Here is a 22,392-nt window from a genome sequence, read left to right on the forward strand (position 1 = left end):
AACACTGCAAACACACTATGTCTATAGAAAAACTTTAGGAATACTATGGGAATATTATAGTGATAATATAGGGGATAAAAACACTCGAAAGATACAGGAAGATCACTAAAAACTCTCACACACACTGTAAGTTCCTATAGGAATATTATAGGAATATAATAAATGATACTTCCTGTTAGGGTTCCCTGCTTATTTACGACACTTTGCTGCCATCTAGAGGAGATAAGAGAGAACAACAGAGAGAGAGAGAGAGAGAGAGAGAGAGAGAGAGAGAGAGAGAGACAGACTTTACGCACGGCTGGTTATTTGCTATGACAGCCTCAGCCGCCTGCAGTTTATCTAGTAATCTTGACTGCTGTTCAGCCTGAGAATAACCCAACCGGGAGACATGCATTCATATCTCCTTTACATTATGACTGCCAACAGAATAGAACAATGTAAAAAGTCTACTGTGCCTTAATGACGGGGCAGTGATATTGATAAGCCTGTTAATTTACGCATTCACACAGTCGGCAATTTTTTTGCCAGCTTTCCTTCCTGCCTTTGGCAGCAGCAACTGTGTTGCTTTTAGCCTGGATTATATTTTTAAATTCTTCATATTTGTTTCATATTATAGTTTGCTCATCTATATAAATATGTGGCTCTGGTAGACTTGTCCATGTTTGCGATTGGGCATGTGATGCAAACACCGCCCCTTTAACGTGAACGCCCTCATAGATCGGGAAAACCTGGGTTGATTTAACGAGTTGATAACTCGTGACACCGCTCAGTGATTGCGGTTGTTAGGTTTAGTGAAGCCAGCTAATGAAAAGATATCCTGGGTATGTTGAAGTTGCTTCGTAGTAGCCTATAGGCCCTGGAGTCTTATCTGAGAAGAGTTCGTCCCATAGGGAATCCAGTCTGAGCAGAGTCTGCTGTCAGGTGGGTAGATAACAAAACGAAACAAAATACTGACGCTTCTGCATTTCCTCATTGTTGCAACTTCTAGGGAATGAAAGTGAAATTACTGTTCCTCATTTTGCTGGGGACCAAGTTTATTATAAACTGAAACTCAGAGGAAAACTATGCGTTAAAACATTGTTGTAAAATGTAATAAAATAAAAACAAGGCTTTGTGAAAAAAATACAACTGAAGTAAAGCTATCTTGTCTATTTCTAATACTAAAAAAACAAAAAAAAAGTGATTTTTGTTTTTTGTTTTTTTTTGGGCGCAGAATTTTGAACTGGTCCCAACTCAGTCCCAAGTCAGTTGAGGATGTAATATAAATAGCCTAAATCTGAAAAATATTTTACTTATACTTGTTTCCAATATTTACAACATACCTGGTATTACCTCCTATCATTATCGGATATATTATATTATATTATATTATAAATATCACCCCTACCAAAAATATAAAAAAACAAAAACAAAACTTTTTTCTAACCCCCCCCCCCAAAAAAAACCCCCCAAACAAACAAAAAAACAACAACTAATACTAAACATTTGCAAATAAAATAAAACTACCAAACTCACACAAAAATATAAACTAATGGAAAAATCCCAAACTATAACAATCCTACTGGGGACCCCTTGGAACTCCCTGAAGGACCCCTGGAAGTCCCCGGACCGCACTTTGGAAACCACTGGACTAAAAAGTTGTAAATATGGATATATTTTGCAGCGTGTTGCGTTTACATGTCTGCCTGTCTGTCTGGTTCATGCTGACTGGTAGACATGACAACAAATCAGAAAGTGAAACAAATTAAAAAAAGGGGGAAGGCAGAGAGAGTTACAGGACATTTTCATTCCATCTGCTCCTCTTAATCTCGGGTTTGAGTTGAGGACATTCAAACAATGATTTACTGATTAATGATTGACTATACACAGGTTACACACATAGAGGTTAAAGAGCATTTCCACTGGAGAGGAGACACTTAACCTGCTGAAGCTCATCTGGACATCAACTGGTCCACCGTGAGTTACAGGCTGGTTCATTATTTTCAACACATTTTTAATGATTTCATGACTAAAGTAAAAGTAGGCCATTGTTACTGATGTATTAAGTAAAAGTAGACCTTTACAACTAATGTTTAAAGTAAAAGAAGGGCAGTGTAGTTGCTGCTTAAGTAAAAGTAGACCCGAGTAATAGATGCTTAAAGGTAAAAATGGACCATAATAATTGATGTTTAAATGAAAAGTTAACCATTGAAACTGATGTGTAACTAAAAGACGGGCATTCAGCTGTTGTTTAATGTAAAAATAGGCCATTATAGTTAGTGTTTAAAGTAAAAGGGAGATGCTTAAAGGTGAAAATAGACTATTATAATTGATGTTTATGTTAAAATGGACTATTGCAATTAATGTGTAAAGCCAAATAAAATCCATTTCAGTTTACTTTTAATATAAAAATAGACCAGAGTAATAGATGTTTAAAGGTAAAAGTAGACCATTGCAATTGATGTTTCAAATAAAAGAAGGCAAATGCAATGGATGTGTAAACTAAGAATAGACCACTGAAATTGAAGTGGTAAGTAAAGGTAGACCATTATAATCAATGTTTAGACCACTGAAGTTAATGTGTAGTGGAAGTATAAGCTAGACTAGTGTAAAAGATGTTGTAAGGTAAAATAAGACTTACGTGTAGACTATTGTAATTGATGCTTATCATAAGTTGACCATTGTAGTCCATGCTTTAAGTCAAGGAAGGTAGTTAATGTTTAAAGTAAAACTAGATTGTACCTGATGTTTAATGTAAAGTAAGGCCATTTAAATCAGTGTTTTATGTAAAAGTCTACCATTGTATTTGATACTTTGAGTAAAAGTGGGAACCTCTCATGCATTTCTCCTAAAAAATATATATTTCACCTATGCTTCTGAATATGTTTAGAGCTATATTTCAAAATACACATATAATCATGTAATTGTGCATGTAAATGACCTTCTTTCAAAATATATTTTGGACACTGGAAATGCATTTTCTTCCTATGCTCTGCTGACAACAGATGCAAGTCGTGTCTCCAATCTTTTCATTTCTATTGAAGGATTACTTGCTCTTCTACCGGTTAGGAAATTTCTACCACCCTTGGGTTTATGAAACTCTTTCAAACCCCATTGGATAAACATAAAAGTGTGGTTAAGGTGAAAACAAGGCTGTTTTTCTTAGCGTCTGAAAACTTGACATTTTAGAGATTTGAGGTTTTTTACTTGACAGTGACGACATTCAAAATACACTTTGACGACTCATACATTTCAAATGAATGCCATCTACATGTATGATTTTTGTATCTTGCATAAAGTATGTATGAAATGTTCTTGGGCATCTTACTACCTGGATGATTGAACTGAATCTGCACAGACATATATATGTATGAAAATGTATTTTTTTGCAGTAAGAAGAGGACTGTAATTGATGTTTTGGGGAAAAGAAGGCCGTTGTAACTGATGTTTATATAAAAATACAACGTTTTGTCATGCATTTCTCCTCTCTGCAGGCAGAGGGCGCCTCAGTTCGACACACTAATGGACTCGTTCGCCGACTCGCCTCCGAGGGAAATCTTGCAGTGTGTTGCGGAGACGCTGGGCTGCAGCACGACCTCCGCTGAAGTGGCCGCGTACCTCGACCAGCATGACGAGCTGAGACATCTCAGGGAGAAATTTCTGGTGCCCAAAATTGCGGATCTGCCTCCCTGTGAGTTTGATGTTCCCAAGTCGCCACTCCTGCACTCAAGTCAATGAAACCTCTACAGATTCACAGTGTAAAGTGATACAGTGGAGTTTTTTTATGAAGCAGAAGTAGTATAGGCTACATTGCATATATTTTGACTGCCTTCAATGAAAAAGAATTGTAATACATATGATACTATACAAATATCACTGCAAAGCTTTAAGCCACAAGAGGAATATGATTAGAATATTACAGTGATTAAAAATACCATAAAGTACAACATGGTCACTATAAACTCACTATGGAGTATGACAGACAACAAATGGAAAAGCTTTCGTGAACTGGATATAGGTTGTGTGGGCAAAATGGGCAAAACAGACACTATATAAAAGTGATGTACTTTCAATTTGGTGGATTTCCCCTCTAATGTCTCTACAGCTGATCTCTCGCTTGTCGATGGCACCAAAGACTGTATTTACCTAGTGGGAAACTCCCTGGGGCTTCAGCCCAAAATGGCCAGGAAGTACCTGGAAGAAGAGCTGGAGAAATGGGCCAAAACGTATGATAAGGCTAAAATCAATATTTACCAAAAGATTACAGTGAGAGATGGGTAGGGTTGCAAAGGGGTGGAAAATTTCCGGTAAATTTCCGGAAAGTTTCCGGTAAATTTCCATGGGAAGTTAAGCTGGGGAATTTTGGAAATATTCCAAATTGGAAACTTTCCATGGGAATGATGGGAATTTATGGGAATTTATGGGAATTTATGGGAATTAACTGGGAATTGAGGGTAATTTAATGGAAAGGTATCATATCCAAGCATAAATATTTGTTTTGTTATAAGCAGACATCCATCCAAAATAATACAATTAAAACAGATTTATTTGTAAGTAGAACTTTATCAAGTGTTAAATATTTTATTGAACAATCAATTCTTTCATTGAAGAACAAAAACATGAATGTTGAGTTAAATATTACTCATCCCCCCGACCCAACCCATTCAAAAATTAACAAAAATGCACAGGAATGCACAGTGCATGTAGGGGGCGTGGTCTCAATAGCCCTGCAGTAAGCAGTGTGCTATGTGTGCATGTGATTGAGGAATAGCATAGATATTCAACTGTACTTGCATGATATCTGGTTGTTTTAGTCAGGATTATGCTAAAATATATTTTCCCCAACTATATTTAAGTTCCCTATTAAGAGCACACCTTCAATTTCGTAAATTCCTGGTTTATTCCCGTTTATTCCCATAAATTCCCGTTAATTCCCATAAATTCCCGTTAATTCCCATGGAAAGTTTCCAACTTTGAAAATTCCCGGAATTTTGCAACCCTAGAGATGGGTGTTTTTTTTGCAATGTAAACTCACCTCTCCTCTGAGAACATTAACTTTTCCTGCTCTGCTGATCCTCTACAGGGGCGTTCACGGTCACATCCAAGGCTCTCGACCTTGGGCTTGGGCTGAAAACAACATAGAGCAACTCATGGCAAATGTTGTCGGTAAGGGACACACTTTATTTTAAACCTTTTTTCTATCTACAGAGGGTTGACTGAGCCCAAATGCTATTTTTTATATAACTCCAAAAATGCACACCATGGCGCAAGTTTCTGGGAGATTGTCGTGTTGGCGAACTAACCCGTTAGTGTAGCTCGTTATGTCAAAAACAGGATGCTATTTTGAGTAAATTTTACCAATTTCCTACACAAAACTACCAGACTTGGCCGCATATAATTTAACATTACTTACCATTTAGCTTTAGAGCTACTACAAGTTCTCATTTTCTCACTTTTGAGACAATTGTAGTGACCTGCTATCACGCAACATAGTGTATGCTAAACTGTTAGCCCAGAGCCAGCTATCACTCAACATAGTGTATGCTAAAGTCTTAGCATGGAGCCTGCTATCAGTCAACATAGTGTATATGCTGAAGTGTTAGCATGGAGCCTACTATCATCAACATAGCGTATGCTAAAGTGTTAGCATGGAGCCTACTATCATCAACATAGTGTATGCTAAAGTGTTAGCATGGAGCCGACTATCATCAACATAGCGTATGCTAAAGTGTTAGCATGGAGCCTATCACAGTTGCTTAGCCTTAACTGTAAACGTTGTATTTCTGCAACTTTCAGGTACTTGAAAAGAGTTTCGTACACAGCAATTAAACACCTAAATCCACAGGTCCACACTTGAGATCGGCGATGTTTTTCTGTATTAGCTCATAATGTGGACAGAAAACGTGTGAGAGTTGTAGTTTAGTGGCATTTTTGTCCAGACCTTTTTTCTAAACCTTTTCTGGAACTTTGTCATCATAGTTTGAGAGGCTGCCTGCTCAGGTCGTTGCACTTTTGCATCCAGTGCCTGTTTTGTAGAGTCCAAAGTACATGTGAAGGCTTTACAGCTTTTAAACAAATCGGCATTTATTTACACAGGGTCTGTATAAGGTAGTATGTATTCTGTTCATTTCCTGTAACAATCCATTTAGGACCTGGTAATGAAACTTAGTGCAAGTCGGACTCAATGTTTGTTTCACATTATTTGTATCTGTGCCTATCTGTACACCAAATACAACACAACAGTTTTAGAAATTGCAGAGAAGTACTGATCTGAAATTGTAGAGAAGTTTATATATTAACATGATCTGACCACTCATTCTAGTTCAGTCCTATTTTAAATAAGAAGTTAGATACATACTGTAAATGGGCCTATAACTCTTATCCACTTTGAAAGAACAGGACTGTTGGAAGTTTGAAGAATGAATGCACATAATGACTGATTGATATGCATTGATATGTACTGAACCTCAGAAGGTTCCTTGAGGGACCCCTTTATAAAGGTTCTGTTGTCCCCGTACCATGTGTGTCAGGAGGTACTTTGAAACTATGAAAGTTGCCTCCAGGGAACCCTTTGGCATCATTCCTGTTATGTGGTTTATATCTGTTCTTTGATGTCTTAAATAAAGCTAAATAAATGAAATCTAAATCTGAAAAAATGCCTACACTGAGCATTGAATGGATATATGTAGATTGATATGCGTACTCTTAAAATTAAGAGTTTCACTGAACTTTGAGGAGTTCTTCAGATTTCAACTATAGGGGAACCCCAGACGGTTCCTTGAGGAACCCCTTCATCAATGGTTCACAAACCCTGACGGTAGTTCTGTGAACCTCTTAACATATTGGGGTTCTTCAAGGAAGTATTTATGGATATTTCTGCCAGTGAGGAACCCTGAGGTGTTTATTGGCTCCCTTTGGATCTTAGAAAACCCACTTGATAAATGTTTGGGGTGTATAGTCTAATATTGTATGTTTTGCTCTGTCCCTTTGTACTGTATGTGAGGTCCTGTTGTCCCTGTATTATGCATGTCAATTTGCACTGTTGTTATGTAAGTTGTCAATATCTCTTTGCAACTAAGCTACCAAGAGAAACTCCTGTACATTTATTGTAGTCAGCAAATGAAAAGAAACTTAAGTCATAGAGGAAATCACTGAAGTGATTTCCCCTATGACTTAAGTTTCAAAGTGGATAAGAGTTATAGGCCCATATACAGTATGTATCTAACTTATTATTTAAAATAGGACTGAACTAGAATGAGTGGTCAGATCATGTTAATATATAAACTTCTTCATTTAATGATGATCACTCATTCATTCTCTCTCTCTATGTCTTACAGGTGCTAAAGCTGAAGAAGTGGCACTAATGAATGGTTTGACAGTTAATTTACATCTGCTACTAGTAAGCTGATTTCCTACAAATTCTCTGTTGTATTGAGTATATTCATTAAATGCCAGTCATTTAGTCAATTTCAAAGCTAACGGTCATTTAATGCTTTTGTTCTGTAGCTTTCTTTTTACAAACCTACAGCAACACGTCACAAAATTCTTCTAGAGGACAAGGCCTTTCCTTCAGACCACGTGAGTAAATACACATTAACAGACAATTGTTTTAAATTTAAAGGTTAAGGTCCCTCATTCTGACACTAAAAGGCCACTTTTCCATAAAATCATTCCTTTGTTCCAAGATGGATTTTTGTGTTTTTGTGCAAGTGACTTTCTCTGATTCATAGCTGAGCCACAAATGCAGCCATTGGTTGAAGTCCCACTTTTTTACTTTATAAATCAAGCTTTTTTGGATGTTAAAAGGAATGGTCTGCTTACTAGTCAGCTGAGAGACACTAGCTTTGTTACAAAATTGAATTTGTTTATACTGTATAAGACTCAAACTTCAGGACATTTACAAGTGAAATTTATTGAAACCAGCAGGATTATTTGCCAGTGCAGTGAGATAATTTGACTAAAAATATCATGATAGGTCTGGAGAGAAGATAAAATCACTGGACAACTTCTCGGTTTTTGCGGTGCAGCGTGACTGCAGGATAGATGCAGGATAAATGCATGACTTGGCTGCCACTGTGGATCTCCACCAAAAGTAAAAACCAACAAAAACCAACACTGGTCCTCTATCTGGCAACAACATTCATGCTTGTACAGCAACTTGTGGTTTGGTTATTTGTCTTTATGACTGTTGTTCCTGCCGTCTCTTGTGTTTCTCTGACTTCTTCTCTGTGGTTTCCTTCTGGGATGAGTAAAGTGGATGTGCTCTCCTCTCCTGTCCTCAGTATGCCGTGGAATCTCAGATCCGGCTGCGAGGATGCGACCCTCAGCAGAGCATGCTGCTCCTGTCGCCCAGACCGGTACGTCCAACTGCCTTAGAGCACAGCTGTCAGTGGGGCCAGCAAGGCTAAAAATACATGACCTAACAGTCCTATAAGCATTTTATTAGTGGTAGTAGTAGTAGTAGTAGTAGTAGTAGTAGTAGTGGTAGAAGTAGTGGCAGTCATCATAGTAGTACTACTAGTACTAGTTCTAGTATTACTATTACTATTATTAGGCTACTACTGCTGCTGCTGCTGCTGCTACTACTACAACAACCACTATACAGATATGACTGCTTCTACTGTTGTTAAAATAGTCATAGTTGAAATAGTAATACCAGTAGAAGTCGTGATTGTACTGTAGTAGTAGTAATAATAGTAGTAACAGTCATAGTAGTAAAAGTAGTAGTTAGTAATGGTAGTACTAGTAATAGTAGTAGCAGTACTAGTACTTAGTAAATACTTAGTAAACAGTAGTAGTAAATAAACAAGACTAGACTAGACTAGTAGTAACACTAGTAACACAGTAGTAGTTGTAATACTACTAGTAGGAGTAATAGTAGCATTACTGGTAGTAGTAGTATTAGCAGTAGTAGTAGAAATAGCAGTAGTACTAGTTATAGCAGTGCTGAAGCAGAATCCAGAGTGACGTAAACAAGTGCAACAGTAGAAAAAAAGCTTCAATTCCTGCATCACCAACATAAAAAGCAACCAACAGTAAAGAGGTCAAAGGTCAAAGCTACAAAACACTGGCAATAGTTGGAACAAAACAGTCCCATCTAGAAAAATTATGTTAGACAGAGATGAAGGGAATGACAGAGATTGAACAGCTCAAATATCAAAGGAAACTGGGTCGTCATCAGGAGCGAAATAAATCTGAATGGACTCTGAAAGGGGAAATGAGTTGACCTCTGACCCCCGATGGTTCTACCTCCTGTCTGCCAGGGGGAGGAGACTCTGAGGACGGAGGACATCCTGGAGGTGATAGAGAAGGAGGGCGACTCCATCGCTGTGGTGATGTTCAGCGGCGTGCAGTACTACACCGGCCAGCTGTTCAACATGGCCGCCATCACTAAGGCCGGGCAGAGGAAGGTAACACCAAAAACCTAAAACCACCAGACTCACTTAAAGCTGCACTAGGCAATTTTCTGTGAGTGGTAACTTTGAACACTGCTTGAACTTCATTACCCAGAAATCAGTGCAGTGAGGTCAGTAAACTTCACACAGCACACTTCATGTGTACCATCCCGGCAAGTCCGTGATGCTTTATACCAAAGGTACGGAAGCCCACCGAGGACATATATTCAAACATCTTATTTTCCCGTGATAACAAGTTAATTTTCTTTGTTTTCTCAAGATATTGAGTTATTTACATCATTATTTCGAGATAACACATTTTGTTTTTATTGAGATCTCAAGATAATTTTCTCATAATTTTCTGTTACAGTTATTATTGTAGTAGTTTTCTGCTTGGAACTAACATCTTAAAGGAAAACATGTTATTCAAAACCCAAATGTTGTCAGTCGGTCAGTCAGCATGTCAAGTGTAATGCACCGCAGTTGGAAATTTCAAGGAACAATATAAATTAATTCATTATCTCATATCAAAACAAAGTTTGGTTTTCTTGATAACGAGATACTTACTCTCTGCCCATTACTTTGTTATCTCAAGATAATGACATAAATAACTTGATACCTCAAGAAAACAAGGGAAAGTTATCTCATTATCACAAAACGGTTTAAATAAAATGCATGAATTTATGTCCTCAATGGGCTTCCTCACTAGCACAGCTTTAAACTGAGCTGACTACAAAAATGGAAACTAGATGAGAAAAATGATATCAGGAAGTCAGGAGTTCCAGTAAAGTCTGTGTCACAGTCTGCTGTTAAACTGTGATTCAGTGTGTTGAAGCAGGGAGGCTGTGGGAGGCTGTGTTGAACAGCGCCACCTACCAGCAAACTTGTGGCATTACTTGTAGTGTAAACAATGACCTCATAAAACTGGGAAAATTTACAAAAGAAATAGGACATTTGCAAATAGAATTAGAATACATTATCATGACATTTTCAAATTTCATGTTTCCCTCTCTCTCTCTCTCTCTCTCTCTCTCTCACACACACACACACACACACACACACACACACTCACACACACACACACACACTCACATTTAAGTCAACAAGTTGGTGACAAAGTGCTTTACAGAACACCAAAGTACATAAGTACAGATAAAGGAAAATTACATCACAAACACAAAATGAGGCCAGAGCGTGTGTGTGTGTGTGTGTGTGTGTGTGTGTGTGTGTGTGTGCTGGCTGGATGCTGTAATATTTACTCACTAGCGCGCGCACACACACACACACACACACACACACACACACACACACACACACAGGGTTAGGGTTAGTTACAGTTCCTAGTTTTGTTTTGTCTGTTCAGCCATGGTGGCTATCGCTGCTCATGCTAACTACCCAGTTCTTCTTCTTCTGCTGTTGATTCCAAAACAATCCGGAAATGATTGGAAGAAAAACAATGGAAAAGATTTCATGAGCTGGATATAGGTTAGATCAGTGATTCTCAAACTTTTTCATATCAAGGACCCCTAATTTAATGAGATCTGAAAATATTTTTATTGTCACATATGATTTTGTCCAGAATCCCATGACTATCTGTATTGCAGGTAGAGAGATAACAGAGAAACTATGATCAAAACAGTAATTCTTCTACATTCTCTAATTGTGTTAACTTCTTGTACATGAAATAATGGTGAAGTTTAACAATTCATCAGTTTGCTGGGGACCCCCTGGAACCCCCTGGAACTCCCTCAAGTGGTCCCCGGACCCCACGTTGAGAACCACTGGGTTAGATCACTGTTGAGTTAGAGCAGATAGAGAGAGAGAGAGGAGCAGAACAGACATTTATTAATATGAAAATGTCTCAGATTCACACTGTTAAACCCTGTGCTGTGTGTCCCGCAGGGCTGCTACGTGGGGTTCGACTGCGCCCACGCTGCAGGGAACGCCGAGCTGAAGCTGCACGACTGGGGCGTCGACTTCGCCTGCTGGTGCTCCTACAAGGTCGGTTTATTTATTTATTTATTTATTTATTTATTTGGATCCCCATTAACCACCACCAAGGTAGCAACTACTCTTCCTGGGGTCCACACAAGTAAACATTACATCATAACGCAAAACAATAATGTATTGAACATCCAAGGCAAAAAGAAACAGAAAATGACAACAACAACAAAAAAAAACAAGCAAACTACAACAATGAAACAACAACAATAAAACTACCAATAACAACAATGACAACAAGTGCCCACACTATATCTAAATAGTCAGTAAAACATTTGATACAGCTCAGGAATGATAGTAGTACCATTTAAAAACAGCATAAACATAACCAAGAAAATTCCTCATTAATGATCATATAGTCAGATATTATGTCCTATTTGGAGAGGGGCTGGTGTTCTGTGCCATTAGGCGTTTCTTTAAACTCTTTTTAAAAACAGTTTTAATTGTTGAATGTGTAATGTCAGACGGCAAACCATTCCATATTTTCATTCCTCTGTACATACCAGTATGTTGCCTTGCATTAGTTTTTGAGACAGGAAGTGAAAAACAACCTCTTGATGCACGCCAAGTATTAAAGTTATGGCCATTACCACTATATGAAAATTGATGGTAGAGGTCTTTCGGGATTTTAGACAATGAAATATTTCTTATAAAACAGAGTAGAGAAATAACCGTCCTGTCCCTCACCAATGACCAGCCTAAGGTTATGTGCATTCTGATGATGTTAGCTCTTCTCTATTCTGGACTAACTGTAGTTTTTCCAAGTCTTTATTTGACGCACTTGACCACACTACTGGACAGTAATCCAAATGAGTAAGAGCTAATGTTTGAACAATGTGAGAAATGCATTGTTGTGGTAAAAATGTTGCACATCTCTGTCGGTCTGTGGGGGGAAAAACCCACACAGCAAACTGGTTTTCCATCGCAGCTGCTTCCAGCTATCTGCTGCAGCTGTTTTGCATCGGTTAGCGCTCTGCACAGACTTTCATTAACTTTGTGTTTCGTCTGTATTCAATCAAGAACGCTACACACTGATGGAGAACAGGTGAAGTCCTCAGATCTTCTTTCACTGTTAGATATCATCGATCTGTATGGAAGCCCATTTCTGCCAGTGTGATGAAAAAAACGGTCCTGTAAGTCATTATAATGAGAAACTTTCTCAAAATAATGACTTAGTATCTCAAAATAATGAGAAACTTTCTCTAAGTCATTATTTTGAGATAGTAAGTCATTACTTTGAGAAAGTTTCTCATTATTTTGAGATACTAAGTCATTATTGTAAGATACTAAGTCATTATTTTGAGATACAAAATCATTATTTTGAGATTCTAAGTCATTATTTTGAGAAAGTTTCTCATTATTTTGAGAAAGTTTCTCATTATTTTGAGATACTTAGTCATTATTTTGAGAAAGTTTCTCATTATTTTGAAATACTAAGTCATTATTTTGAGATACCAAGTCATTATTTTGAGAACGTTTCTCATTATTTTTGAAAAAGTTTCTCATTATTTCAAGATACTAAGTCATTATTTTGAAATACTAACTCATTATTTTGACTAAGTTTCTCATTATAATGACTTACAGGATCTTTTTTTTTTTCATCACACTGGCAGAAATGGGCTTCCATAGATCTGTGATGTTCAATTCATTCCAGGAGATATTTTGTGATTAAGTTTTTTGTAATTTACTGTTTTGGTGAACCCACTTTCCCTCAGCCTGCCTTGTCTGCTTCTACATCAGTTAGTGATTTCCTACATTTCCCAGAATGCCTTTCGCCAACCCCCCAGAGAAGGGGCGTTAACTTGTTGCTTTTAATCAAAACTAAATATAGCCAGCTTGTCTGTCCTGCTGTTGGTGGAGAAACTGCATCACTGCCTCTTCTGCGATGGAAAGAACACACCAAACAACAGAAATGCATCACCAAATAGTGTTTTTAAGCAGTGTTCAAGTGTTTTAGGGTGGATTTTTTTTAAATATGACAACACTAAATACCAGATAACTGTGTTAAACTCAGCTGTTTTTGTCTTCACACAGTATGTGAATTCTGGCGCCGGCGGTCTAGCGGGGGCGTTCATCCATGAGAAGCACAAACACACCGTCAAACCAGCGTGAGTGCATTTAAAATAGTGTCATTACACACTTTAGGATATATTGCATACTTTAGGACTATTGCATTTTTTTTTCATGTCATTTTATAATAAGAATTTATCCACTCCACTTCCCTCTAACATCTGAGGCAAGTTGATAGTTCATCACATTCTGTGGATTGATAAATATATTATAGCATAACCGAGCATAGAATAAATTACTGTAAATATCATTGTAATTTTAACATGGTTTTGTCCTCCAGGCTCTTGGGATGGTGGGGACACGACTTGAAAACACGTTTCCAGATGAATAACGGTACCGGAAATTATCTTTTTTTTATTCCCTTTACCTTGATGTCTGTGTAAGACATGAGACAAAGCACAACATCACATACCTGAGTGCCTTATTGTAGCCAAAGATATAATGTAAAGTTGATTTATACTGCCATCTTGTGGTGTCATTGAATATTACATCACTACTGGAGCTCTGCAAAAACAAATCTTATATCTCCAAATTTGTCTATTTTGATGTCAAACCTTTATATTTAGTAAATTTACTTTATACAATTTAGGCATTTCTAAATCTAAATCTAATCTAATAGTAGCAGTAGTAGCAGTAGTAGAAGCAGCAGTAGTAGTAGTAATAGTAGTAGTAATAGTAGTAGGCCTAATAGTAGTAGTAGTAGCAGTAGTAATAGCAGCAGTAGCAGTAGTAGAAGCAGCAGTAGTAGTAGTAATAGTAGGCCTAGTAGTAGTAGTAGTAGCAGTAGTAGTAGTAATAGCAGCAGTAGTAGTAGTAGTAATAGTAGGCCTAATAGTAGTAGTAGTAGCAGTAGTAGTAGTAATAGCAGTAGTAGTAGTAGTAGTAATAGTAGGCCTAATAGTAGTAGTAGTAGTAGTAGTAGTAGTAATAGCAGCAGTAGTAGTAGTACTAGTAGTATTCAGATCCATACAGGGCCTAATCATAACCAGTTGTAGTACCTCTGCTCTTCTCTCCTCAGTTCTGGACCTGCAGTCTGGAGTCAGCGGGTTCAGATTGTCCAACCAGCCCATCCTGCTGGTCTGCCCCCTGCAGGCCAGTCTGGAGGTACTGCATCACACTGCTTATCACACACATGAACAGTATTACAGTGTGATGGTAAATTGAACTACTGTAGGTGTTTAGTCTTCACAAAAATCTCCAGTACTGAGTTACAGTACAGTCAGTATAACTCTGCTCTAAGCTGGTGTGAGGTAATTTTATCTGTCTGAAATATTCTCCTCTCACTTTGTTTTATGTCTGCTCTGGAAAGTTTGTTTCTTCTTATTTGCTTTCATTTATTAGTGTTTTATTGTCTGTAAAACATTTTGTATTAGAAGTGGTATACAGATTACATTTATTATATACTTCTTAAAATAATCTATTTATCCACTGATCTATCTATCTGCCTGTTTGTCTGTCTTAACACTATAACACTTAATATTATGTCACTTATTTATTTATGTCTTATTTATCTCTTTATTGGTTGATTTGATGAGTGTTTTGCCTGTGTTTTTATCCACTTATCATTTAATACTACTACTGCTATTAATAATAATAATAATAATAATATAATAATAATAATAATAATAATAATAATAATAATAATAATAATAATAACCTTTATTTGTATAGCACCTTTCATACACAACATGCAGCTCAAAGTGCTTTACATCAATAGAAGGCAGATAAAAGAACAGATATAAAGATAAAATATATATAAAAGAACAAACAAAATGCACTGAATTAAAATAATCAAATCAAGTAAAATAGAAAGATAAAAGAATACAAAGAAAATTAAACAGTTAAAATGAAGGCTGATTAAAAGCTAAGCTGAAAAGATACGTTTTAGAAAATGAAAAAAAAAAAAAATCTAAACAGGCTTTTTTGTCCAAATGGGTTTTAGAAAGTGATTTAAAGGACCACACCACTTCATCTTCCTCTGTTTGTCTCCCAGGTGTTCAATCTGACCAGCATGCAGGCTCTGCGCAGGAAGTCCATCCTGCTGACGGGTTACCTGGAGTATCTGATCCAGCACTACTACAGCCGGGACGCCGCCCGCCCCGCCCGGCCCGACGGTCCCGCCCGGCCCCACGTCTCCGTCATCACGCCCTCCGACCCGCAGCAGAGAGGCTGCCAGCTCTCCCTCTGCTTCTCCGTCCCCATCCGCCGAATCTTCCAGGAGCTGGAGAGGAGGGGCGTCGCTGTGAGTAGAGCGCATGTCACACCATCCAATGTGATCGCAGAAAATTTGGTGAAATTAGGGTGTCTCAGTGGTCTGAGGCGCGTACCATGTTAACGTTACCTTTCTGGGTCTGAATCTGGCCCAGAACCTTTGTTGCAAGTCGTCCCTCTCTCTCTCTTTCCCAATCTTTCCTGTCTCTCTCTGTTTGGAACTGTCCAATCTCAGAACCCATCGTCTACCGGTCTGATGACGATTAGACTCTGGGGGCGACGGCCAATATTTTGGGGTTTCCGGTGTAGCCAGCGGACATCCGGGCCAAGACTTCCTCTTCCATGCATCGGTCATTGTTTACAGTCCGATTAGCAACTTGACTTGTTTCTTTTATTACACGAGTCGAACGTTTCTCCACACAATACACAAACATTGATACTTTTTGTAGGTGTTTTAGGTCCAGACGGCATTTCGGCTAATCTCTATAAACAGATATCTGCACATGAGACGTCGTCTCTCAACTCCAACTCCATTCTCGCGTCTGAAGTTGCTAATCGGACTGTAAACAATGACCGGGACACGGAAGAGGAAGTCTTGGCCTGGATGTCTGCTGGCTACACCGGAAACCCCGAAATATTGGCCGTCGCCCCCCAGAGTCTAATTGGCGTCAGACCGATAGACGATGGGTTCCGAGATTGGGAACTGTCTAATAAAGGCGAAAATGTTAAAAAAAATAATGTTAAAAAAAAAAATTGTGAAATGAGCAAAATCTGACACACAGATTAAGTTCCTCCACCACAAATTAGATTCTGTGACAAAAACACAAATTGGACACAGCATATTCAGCTAAAGATTAGCTAACAGTTAAGTTTAGGCAACTAAAACAACTTGGTTAAGGTTTGGGAAAGGCTTTGGTCATACTTAAATAAGAACAATTTTAGCTAAAAATGAAATCTTCAACAACAAAAACAACAAAATGTGCATTGCCAAAATCTGTTTTAGAACAGTGTTTAAGCCAGAGGTGGAGACTCAAGTCACAGTTTGAATTGCTTGAGACTCGACTTGACTTGGGTTCTGGTGACTTGGGACTTGACTTTGACTTGTAGCACTGTAAAAAAAAAAAAAAAGGTGAGCTCTCCTGTTTTTGAGAACAATGGAAGCTAGAGGTGGGGACTCGAGTCATATGACATGGACTTGAGTCAGACTCAAATCACAATTTGAATTGTTTGAGACTTGACTTGATGCATGAAGAGAAGCCTTGAGGCTCGACTTGACTTGGGTTCTGGTGACTTGGGACTTGACTCTGACTTGTACTCTGATGACTTGAAAAGGTTTCTAAAGTCTTGACTTGAGATCTTGTGTTTGTGTAAATGACTCAGATTGAAAGTGATGAGATTTGTTCCAGCAGACGACTGAATTTAAATTCTGTTTTCTGAATTTGTATGGAATGATTGAATTTATTGAAGTTGAAACTGATTATAGAAATCAAACTCATGATGCTCTTACCAAGTTTTTATCCTATTAAAACCATTTTGCATTGAAAAGTCCTAGATATTTAGTTTTCTTTAAGATATTAAATTGATACTGGACTCTTGATTTGTTCTGACTTGACTTGCTGTTCTACATTTAGACTTGGGACTTGACTTGAGACTTGTGTCCTCTTGTTGCTCAGTGTGACATGCGGGAGCCCAGTGTGCTGCGAGTCGCTCCGGTGCCGCTCTACAACTCCTTCAGCGACGTTCACCGCTTCATAGAAACCTTGGGGTCAGCGCTCGCTGCCAGCAGCCAAACTCCACAGGAATGAAAAACAGACTAAAAAAAAAAATACATAGAATTAGAAAAAGAATATGTACAGCTTTCTACTCACTGACTGCTGCACACTAATAAAGAGATATGAAGACTTTTATGAAGACTCTATTCTTGGATGTGTGAACCTTGACCAAATTTCAGCCTTGAAGAATTTTTTTTTTTTTAACATTTTTCTAATTTCTCTGCTGCTCTTATCTAGAGTGATGTCACAGATGTGCTAAAGGTTTTCTGTAAAAATCTTGTTTTTTAGATCTACTAATATAGCACACAGGACATTATGTGCACCTGAAGAAATGGGTCAATAATGTCACCACTGTTCTTTGTGCTGTTTCATGTTTTGCATATGTTATTTGGGGTTGCATATTGGATTTTCCTCCCTTTTTTTTTTTTAGAGGGGTTTAGGAGTTAAGTTCTATAGACCTACATGTCTTGTTCTCTATTGTGTTTTTTTTTCAGTTTAGCAGTCAGTCTCTGCATTTTAACATGAAATAGCCAAGGTCAATAAAGTCTTTTTAACTTCAGGAGAGTGCCTTGGACTTTCACTTCTCTCTTCTTCACAAAGTCAATGATTTGTCTGAAATCTGGCGGACAGATCGCAGACTTTTTCGCGAGGATCAGTTGGTTAGATTTTGGTGATCTGGATCTGGGATTTCCACCATTTTGATGATTTTCGTTTTTTGCAAACCTGCAAGACAAATGTTAAACAAACATAAACCGTTTTGGAGGCTGCAGCTTTGTAAGTTGGAGAATTGATCAGCGTTAAAGGTTTGAGCTCTACTGAGAAACTGGGTTTAATCTCTTGCAGTGATTCATCTTGGTCTTTTCCACAGCTGTTGCAATTTTTCCAAACATAGTTGGCTTATTTCATATGTTTTATCTGATTATTGCATACAAAACATGAATAATAATTTAAACAAACCTTCTGATATTGACATGGTGTCTCTTCCCTTGTTCAGCCTGTCTCTCTTCTGTGGCTTCCAGAAACCTTTTGAAACCTTCTTTTCTAAAACATATATCCATTTTAGACAAAAAAATATATCTATATCTTAACCTCTTCCTCCCTACCGCCCTCGCCACTGGCTCCATCATTACAAACACAGTTTGCACGGCCAAGCTTTGTTCAAACCCACAGAACTTTATTTAAAATTCTAGTCAAGATAACAAGTTTTCCAAAGACACCAAATGTATCATGCTGAATTACAGGGAAATGTGTATAAAATGATGCACAAACATCTAGATTTTTTCTAATTGATGTAATGGTGCAGCCATAAAAACATGGTGTCTTATATTTTAATATTTCATTCACTATAAGCAGCTAGAGCTTCAAGAAAGCGTTGGAACAGCAGATACAGAATATGGATGTGTCATTGTTGTACAGTTCGGATTTTTTTTTTTTACTTTGAAGCTACTTAAGGGGAAATTTAAGGGTAAAGTCAGGGTACAAGGGGTTAAGTGCATCATCTAATATCTCTAAAATGTTGAGGATCCAGTTACCAACCAAGTTACCTTCTTTGTTTAAAAAAAAAAAGTACCATCATGTCTTTTAATCCTGTGCTTTCACTCATTTTGTAAAGGTCGGTGCCTTTTTTCCCCCAAATGGCACAAATCTTATTTTGGAATTTCCTTCCTTTTCCACAACGATTTTGAAACGATATCTCCCATAATCCCTTCCTCTTGTGTCCCTCCTTCCTCCCCCCTAGTCTAACATTTGGGTGCGACACCCTGAGAGATCGCAGCATGGGGTTTGCAAATGACATGATTTGGGAAACTCTGATGCCCCCCCCCCCCCTCCTCTGTACATTACACACTCCAGCTAGCCGACAGTCCTCCCCTCACCAATTAACACCTACTTTATTATAACGTTGACTTGCCCCTAATGTTCTTGCATGTGTTTATGCACTATTACCTTGACGGATGCCTATTCCACGATTAGACATAATTGGCATATCAATATGCAAAACCTAAATGGATTAACCTTCTTTAGAACTAATGAGCACTTGGATGCCCAGCTGGGGAACGGACCAGAATTAGCATTTGTCATCTTTTGGGGTGATGTGAGAATAAATAATTGAAGAGAGGCTGGGTATTGTCTTTCCTTGGGCTACTTAACCTCAGAATGGCTGTACAGTAAAAAAAAATAAAAAAATAGAGGGGAATATGCAGATTTACTGTGTTAATGATGACCGTGGGGTCGCATACAGTTGATATAATACAGAAATAAATGAGGCTGGCATGTTGTTGTGTCTCAACTGGGAGAAATGGACAGTTTGGGTCTAAAATGAAAGATCTACCATTTAAAAAAAAACAAAAACTTTTACAGACTGGATCCCCCATATTTTAAAGATGCTGAATAATGAACTTCATGTAATTTTGGATTAGAAAAGTAGAAAGGTTCTGGAAGTTAAACTCGGGTTTTTCCAGGTTTGGAGAAATTATTGAACATGATGCATATCCAAAATGTTTCAGAAATGTTTCTTCATTGTTTTCATTTTTTCCTCAACCGGCCAAGTCCTATTTAACGTCAAGCTTTGTCATCTGCTCTTATGAATTCAGTTTCCACACATTCACATCCAAAAGTCTTTGTAATTCAGGAAGAAGAAGCCCGGCGGTGCCGCTGGGTCCGGCTGTTGCCAACCGCTATGAATTGTGGGGGATCCAGGCAGAATACACACACACACACACACACACACACACACACATCATTTCACACATGTTCTCTCTCAAACAAACCCACACACAGAAAATCCAGGAGGGGCCATTCATTGATTTCAGCTCTTTGCCAGATTTCTGTATTGGGTATTAGGGTGTGTGTGTGTGTGTGTGTGTGTGTGTGTGTGTGTGTGTGTTGGATCGCCATGAGTGGGCGGGTCCTGTTACACATCTGACCTTCGACCCCAGCGTCTCCTCTGCCAAAAACTGGAACAGCGCTGTGAATCTCATCAAGTGGCTTCTGTCTGCAAATGAAGAGTTTACTTCCAGAACGTGTTGCCTGATGTTTGCAGCTTACACTCACTCTCATTATTGTAATAGAGCAGATTTTTTTATGTACTTGTCCTTTTTTAAGTCAGTAATTTTACAAGCAAAATGCATTGCATTAAAAGAAACAAATCAAGTAAAATAGAAAGATAAAAGAACACAACAAATACTCCCACTTGTGACTTTTAGATGCACATTGTGAGTGAACCCATATGTTTTTCTGTAATTTTCTTTTCCCCTGTCCTTCCTGATTCTACTCTTGATCTGATATTTACGTCAGATCTCACTGCCTAAGGCAGACGAGAATCATAGATTCTCCTCTTGGTCAAAAACCTCACCATCCACAGATGGATGAGAATCATACAGGGTAAAGCTCTGTCCCTACTACATATAGTGTTCACTCATGTGCAAGTAAGCATTACCTGGACAAGACCAATGAAATTTCGTACTTGCCTGTGTCAGCTCTGTTGGGATCCAGAACAGAAACCGTTAAAATGAAAGCTATTTTAAAGCTAAGCTGAAAAGAGAAGTTTTTAGCATAGTTAAAAAAGGCTGCATCCCCAATCTTCTTCTGAGTGGGGTTTTGTACTTCTAACAAACCAGCAGTAGAAGACCTGAGGGTCTTGATGGAATGTAGAACAGCAGGGAGTCTGTAATGTCGGCCGGTCCTAAGCCATTAAAAGCTTTGTATACAAGTAAAAGAACTTTAAAATCATTTCTAAAGGACACTGGGAGCCAGTGCAATGTAGCTAAAACCGGAGTTATCTGCTCTCGCTTCCTTGTTTTTGTTAAAAGTCTAGCTGCAGAGTTCTGGATAAGCTGAAGCCTCTCAATAGACTTTTTTGGGAGGCCGGTAAAAAGGGTTTTGCAGTAGTCCAGTCTACTTGTAACAAAAGCGTGAGTTAGCTTTTCAGCATCTTTCTGGGTTAGGAAGGGCCACACCTTGGCAATATTTCTAAGATGAAAGAATGCTGTTCTGGTCACCTTGTTTATATGGGAATTAAAACTTAGATCAGAATCTAAGATAACACCCAGGCTTATTACTTCTGATTTGATCGAGGGATTCAGGTTCCCAAGTCTTGTGAAGTCTTGTGGTTCAAACCTGAGATAAATGGACGGTTTGGATCTAAAATGAAAGATCTACCATTTGAAAACAAAAAACACTTTTACAGAATGGATCCCCCATATTTTAAAGATGCTGAATGATGAACTTCATGTAATGATTATTTTGAAAAATGGATAGGTAACGTTTTGGATTAGAAGCTTTGGAAGAAGGCTTGGATTAGAAGAAAACCTGGAAGAGTTCTGGAAGTTGAACTCAGGTTTTTCTCAGGTTTGGAGAAATGATTGAAAATGATCCAGAAGATCCAAAATGTTTCAGAAATGTCATGAAAATGTGTTCTTCATTGTTTTGTTTTTTCTCAACTGGTCAAAGTCCTATTTAACGTCCAGCTTATTGAGCTGAATGACTGTATTTGAGGTTGTTGGGTCAAACCTAAGTATATTTTGAAAGTCAAGATCCCAAGTAAAGAGTGAAAAGCTCTGAGGAACTCCACCTCAAGCACTTTGACCCGGTGGCTCAAGGCTCTGGACAGCTTCATTACAGTTTTGAGTTTTTTGTTTGAGCCTCAGTGAAAGCTTGAATTTTGAAGAACAACTTCCCAAGTGAAGATTGAAAAGCTCTGATAGAAATGTTTTGACTTTGTAAGAGTCAGTGGCTCGCAGAGTTTGACAGTTGCATGAAAGTGTTGAGGTTGTGGGTTCGAGCCTCAGCCAGTCTGTCAATTTAGAAAGCCGACACCCAGAGGAAAGACTGAAAAGCTCTGAGAAAAACCTCTCTTAACGAGTGTGACCCAGTGGCTCATAGAGTTTGGTTGCTGCACAGCAGTTTTGAGGTTGTGGGTTCGAGCCTCAGTCCGTTTTGAACGGCGACAGCCAGAGGATATAGTG

General features: G+C 38.2%; 1 protein-coding gene across 5 annotated transcripts; it reads left to right on the top strand.

Annotated features, from left to right (window-relative positions):
* Positions 1 to 781: 781 nt before the first annotated feature.
* On the top strand, positions 782 to 17,934 carry kynu (kynureninase). 5 transcript variants are annotated; one of them, XM_071536388.1, is made up of 14 exons: positions 782 to 921; positions 3,474 to 3,670; positions 4,085 to 4,205; positions 5,063 to 5,145; positions 7,317 to 7,378; positions 7,486 to 7,557; positions 8,262 to 8,336; positions 9,243 to 9,389; positions 11,277 to 11,375; positions 13,410 to 13,483; positions 13,726 to 13,778; positions 14,464 to 14,549; positions 15,439 to 15,687; positions 17,330 to 17,934. In XM_071536388.1, the coding sequence occupies exons 2-14, from the start codon at positions 3,502 to 3,504 to the stop codon at positions 17,459 to 17,461; spliced, it is 1,422 nt and encodes a 473-aa protein (XP_071392489.1). In that variant the 5' UTR covers positions 782 to 921; positions 3,474 to 3,501; the 3' UTR covers positions 17,462 to 17,934. The 5 variants fall into 5 exon arrangements, with proteins under 5 accessions (XP_071392489.1, XP_071392522.1, XP_071392505.1 ...); XM_071536421.1 differs by having other exon boundaries at positions 4,115 to 4,205; XM_071536404.1 differs by having other exon boundaries at positions 3,478 to 3,670.
* The last annotated feature ends 4,458 nt before the right edge of the window (positions 17,935 to 22,392 follow it).

The sequence above is a fragment of the Centroberyx affinis genome, unplaced genomic scaffold, assembly GCF_046629955.1.
Source record: "Centroberyx affinis isolate AG114_WGS23_722 - 3 ecotype Tasmania unplaced genomic scaffold, CSIRO-AGI_Caff_v1 ptg000186l_1, whole genome shotgun sequence".
In the NCBI taxonomy this organism is placed as follows: domain Eukaryota; kingdom Metazoa; phylum Chordata; class Actinopteri; order Beryciformes; family Berycidae; genus Centroberyx; species Centroberyx affinis.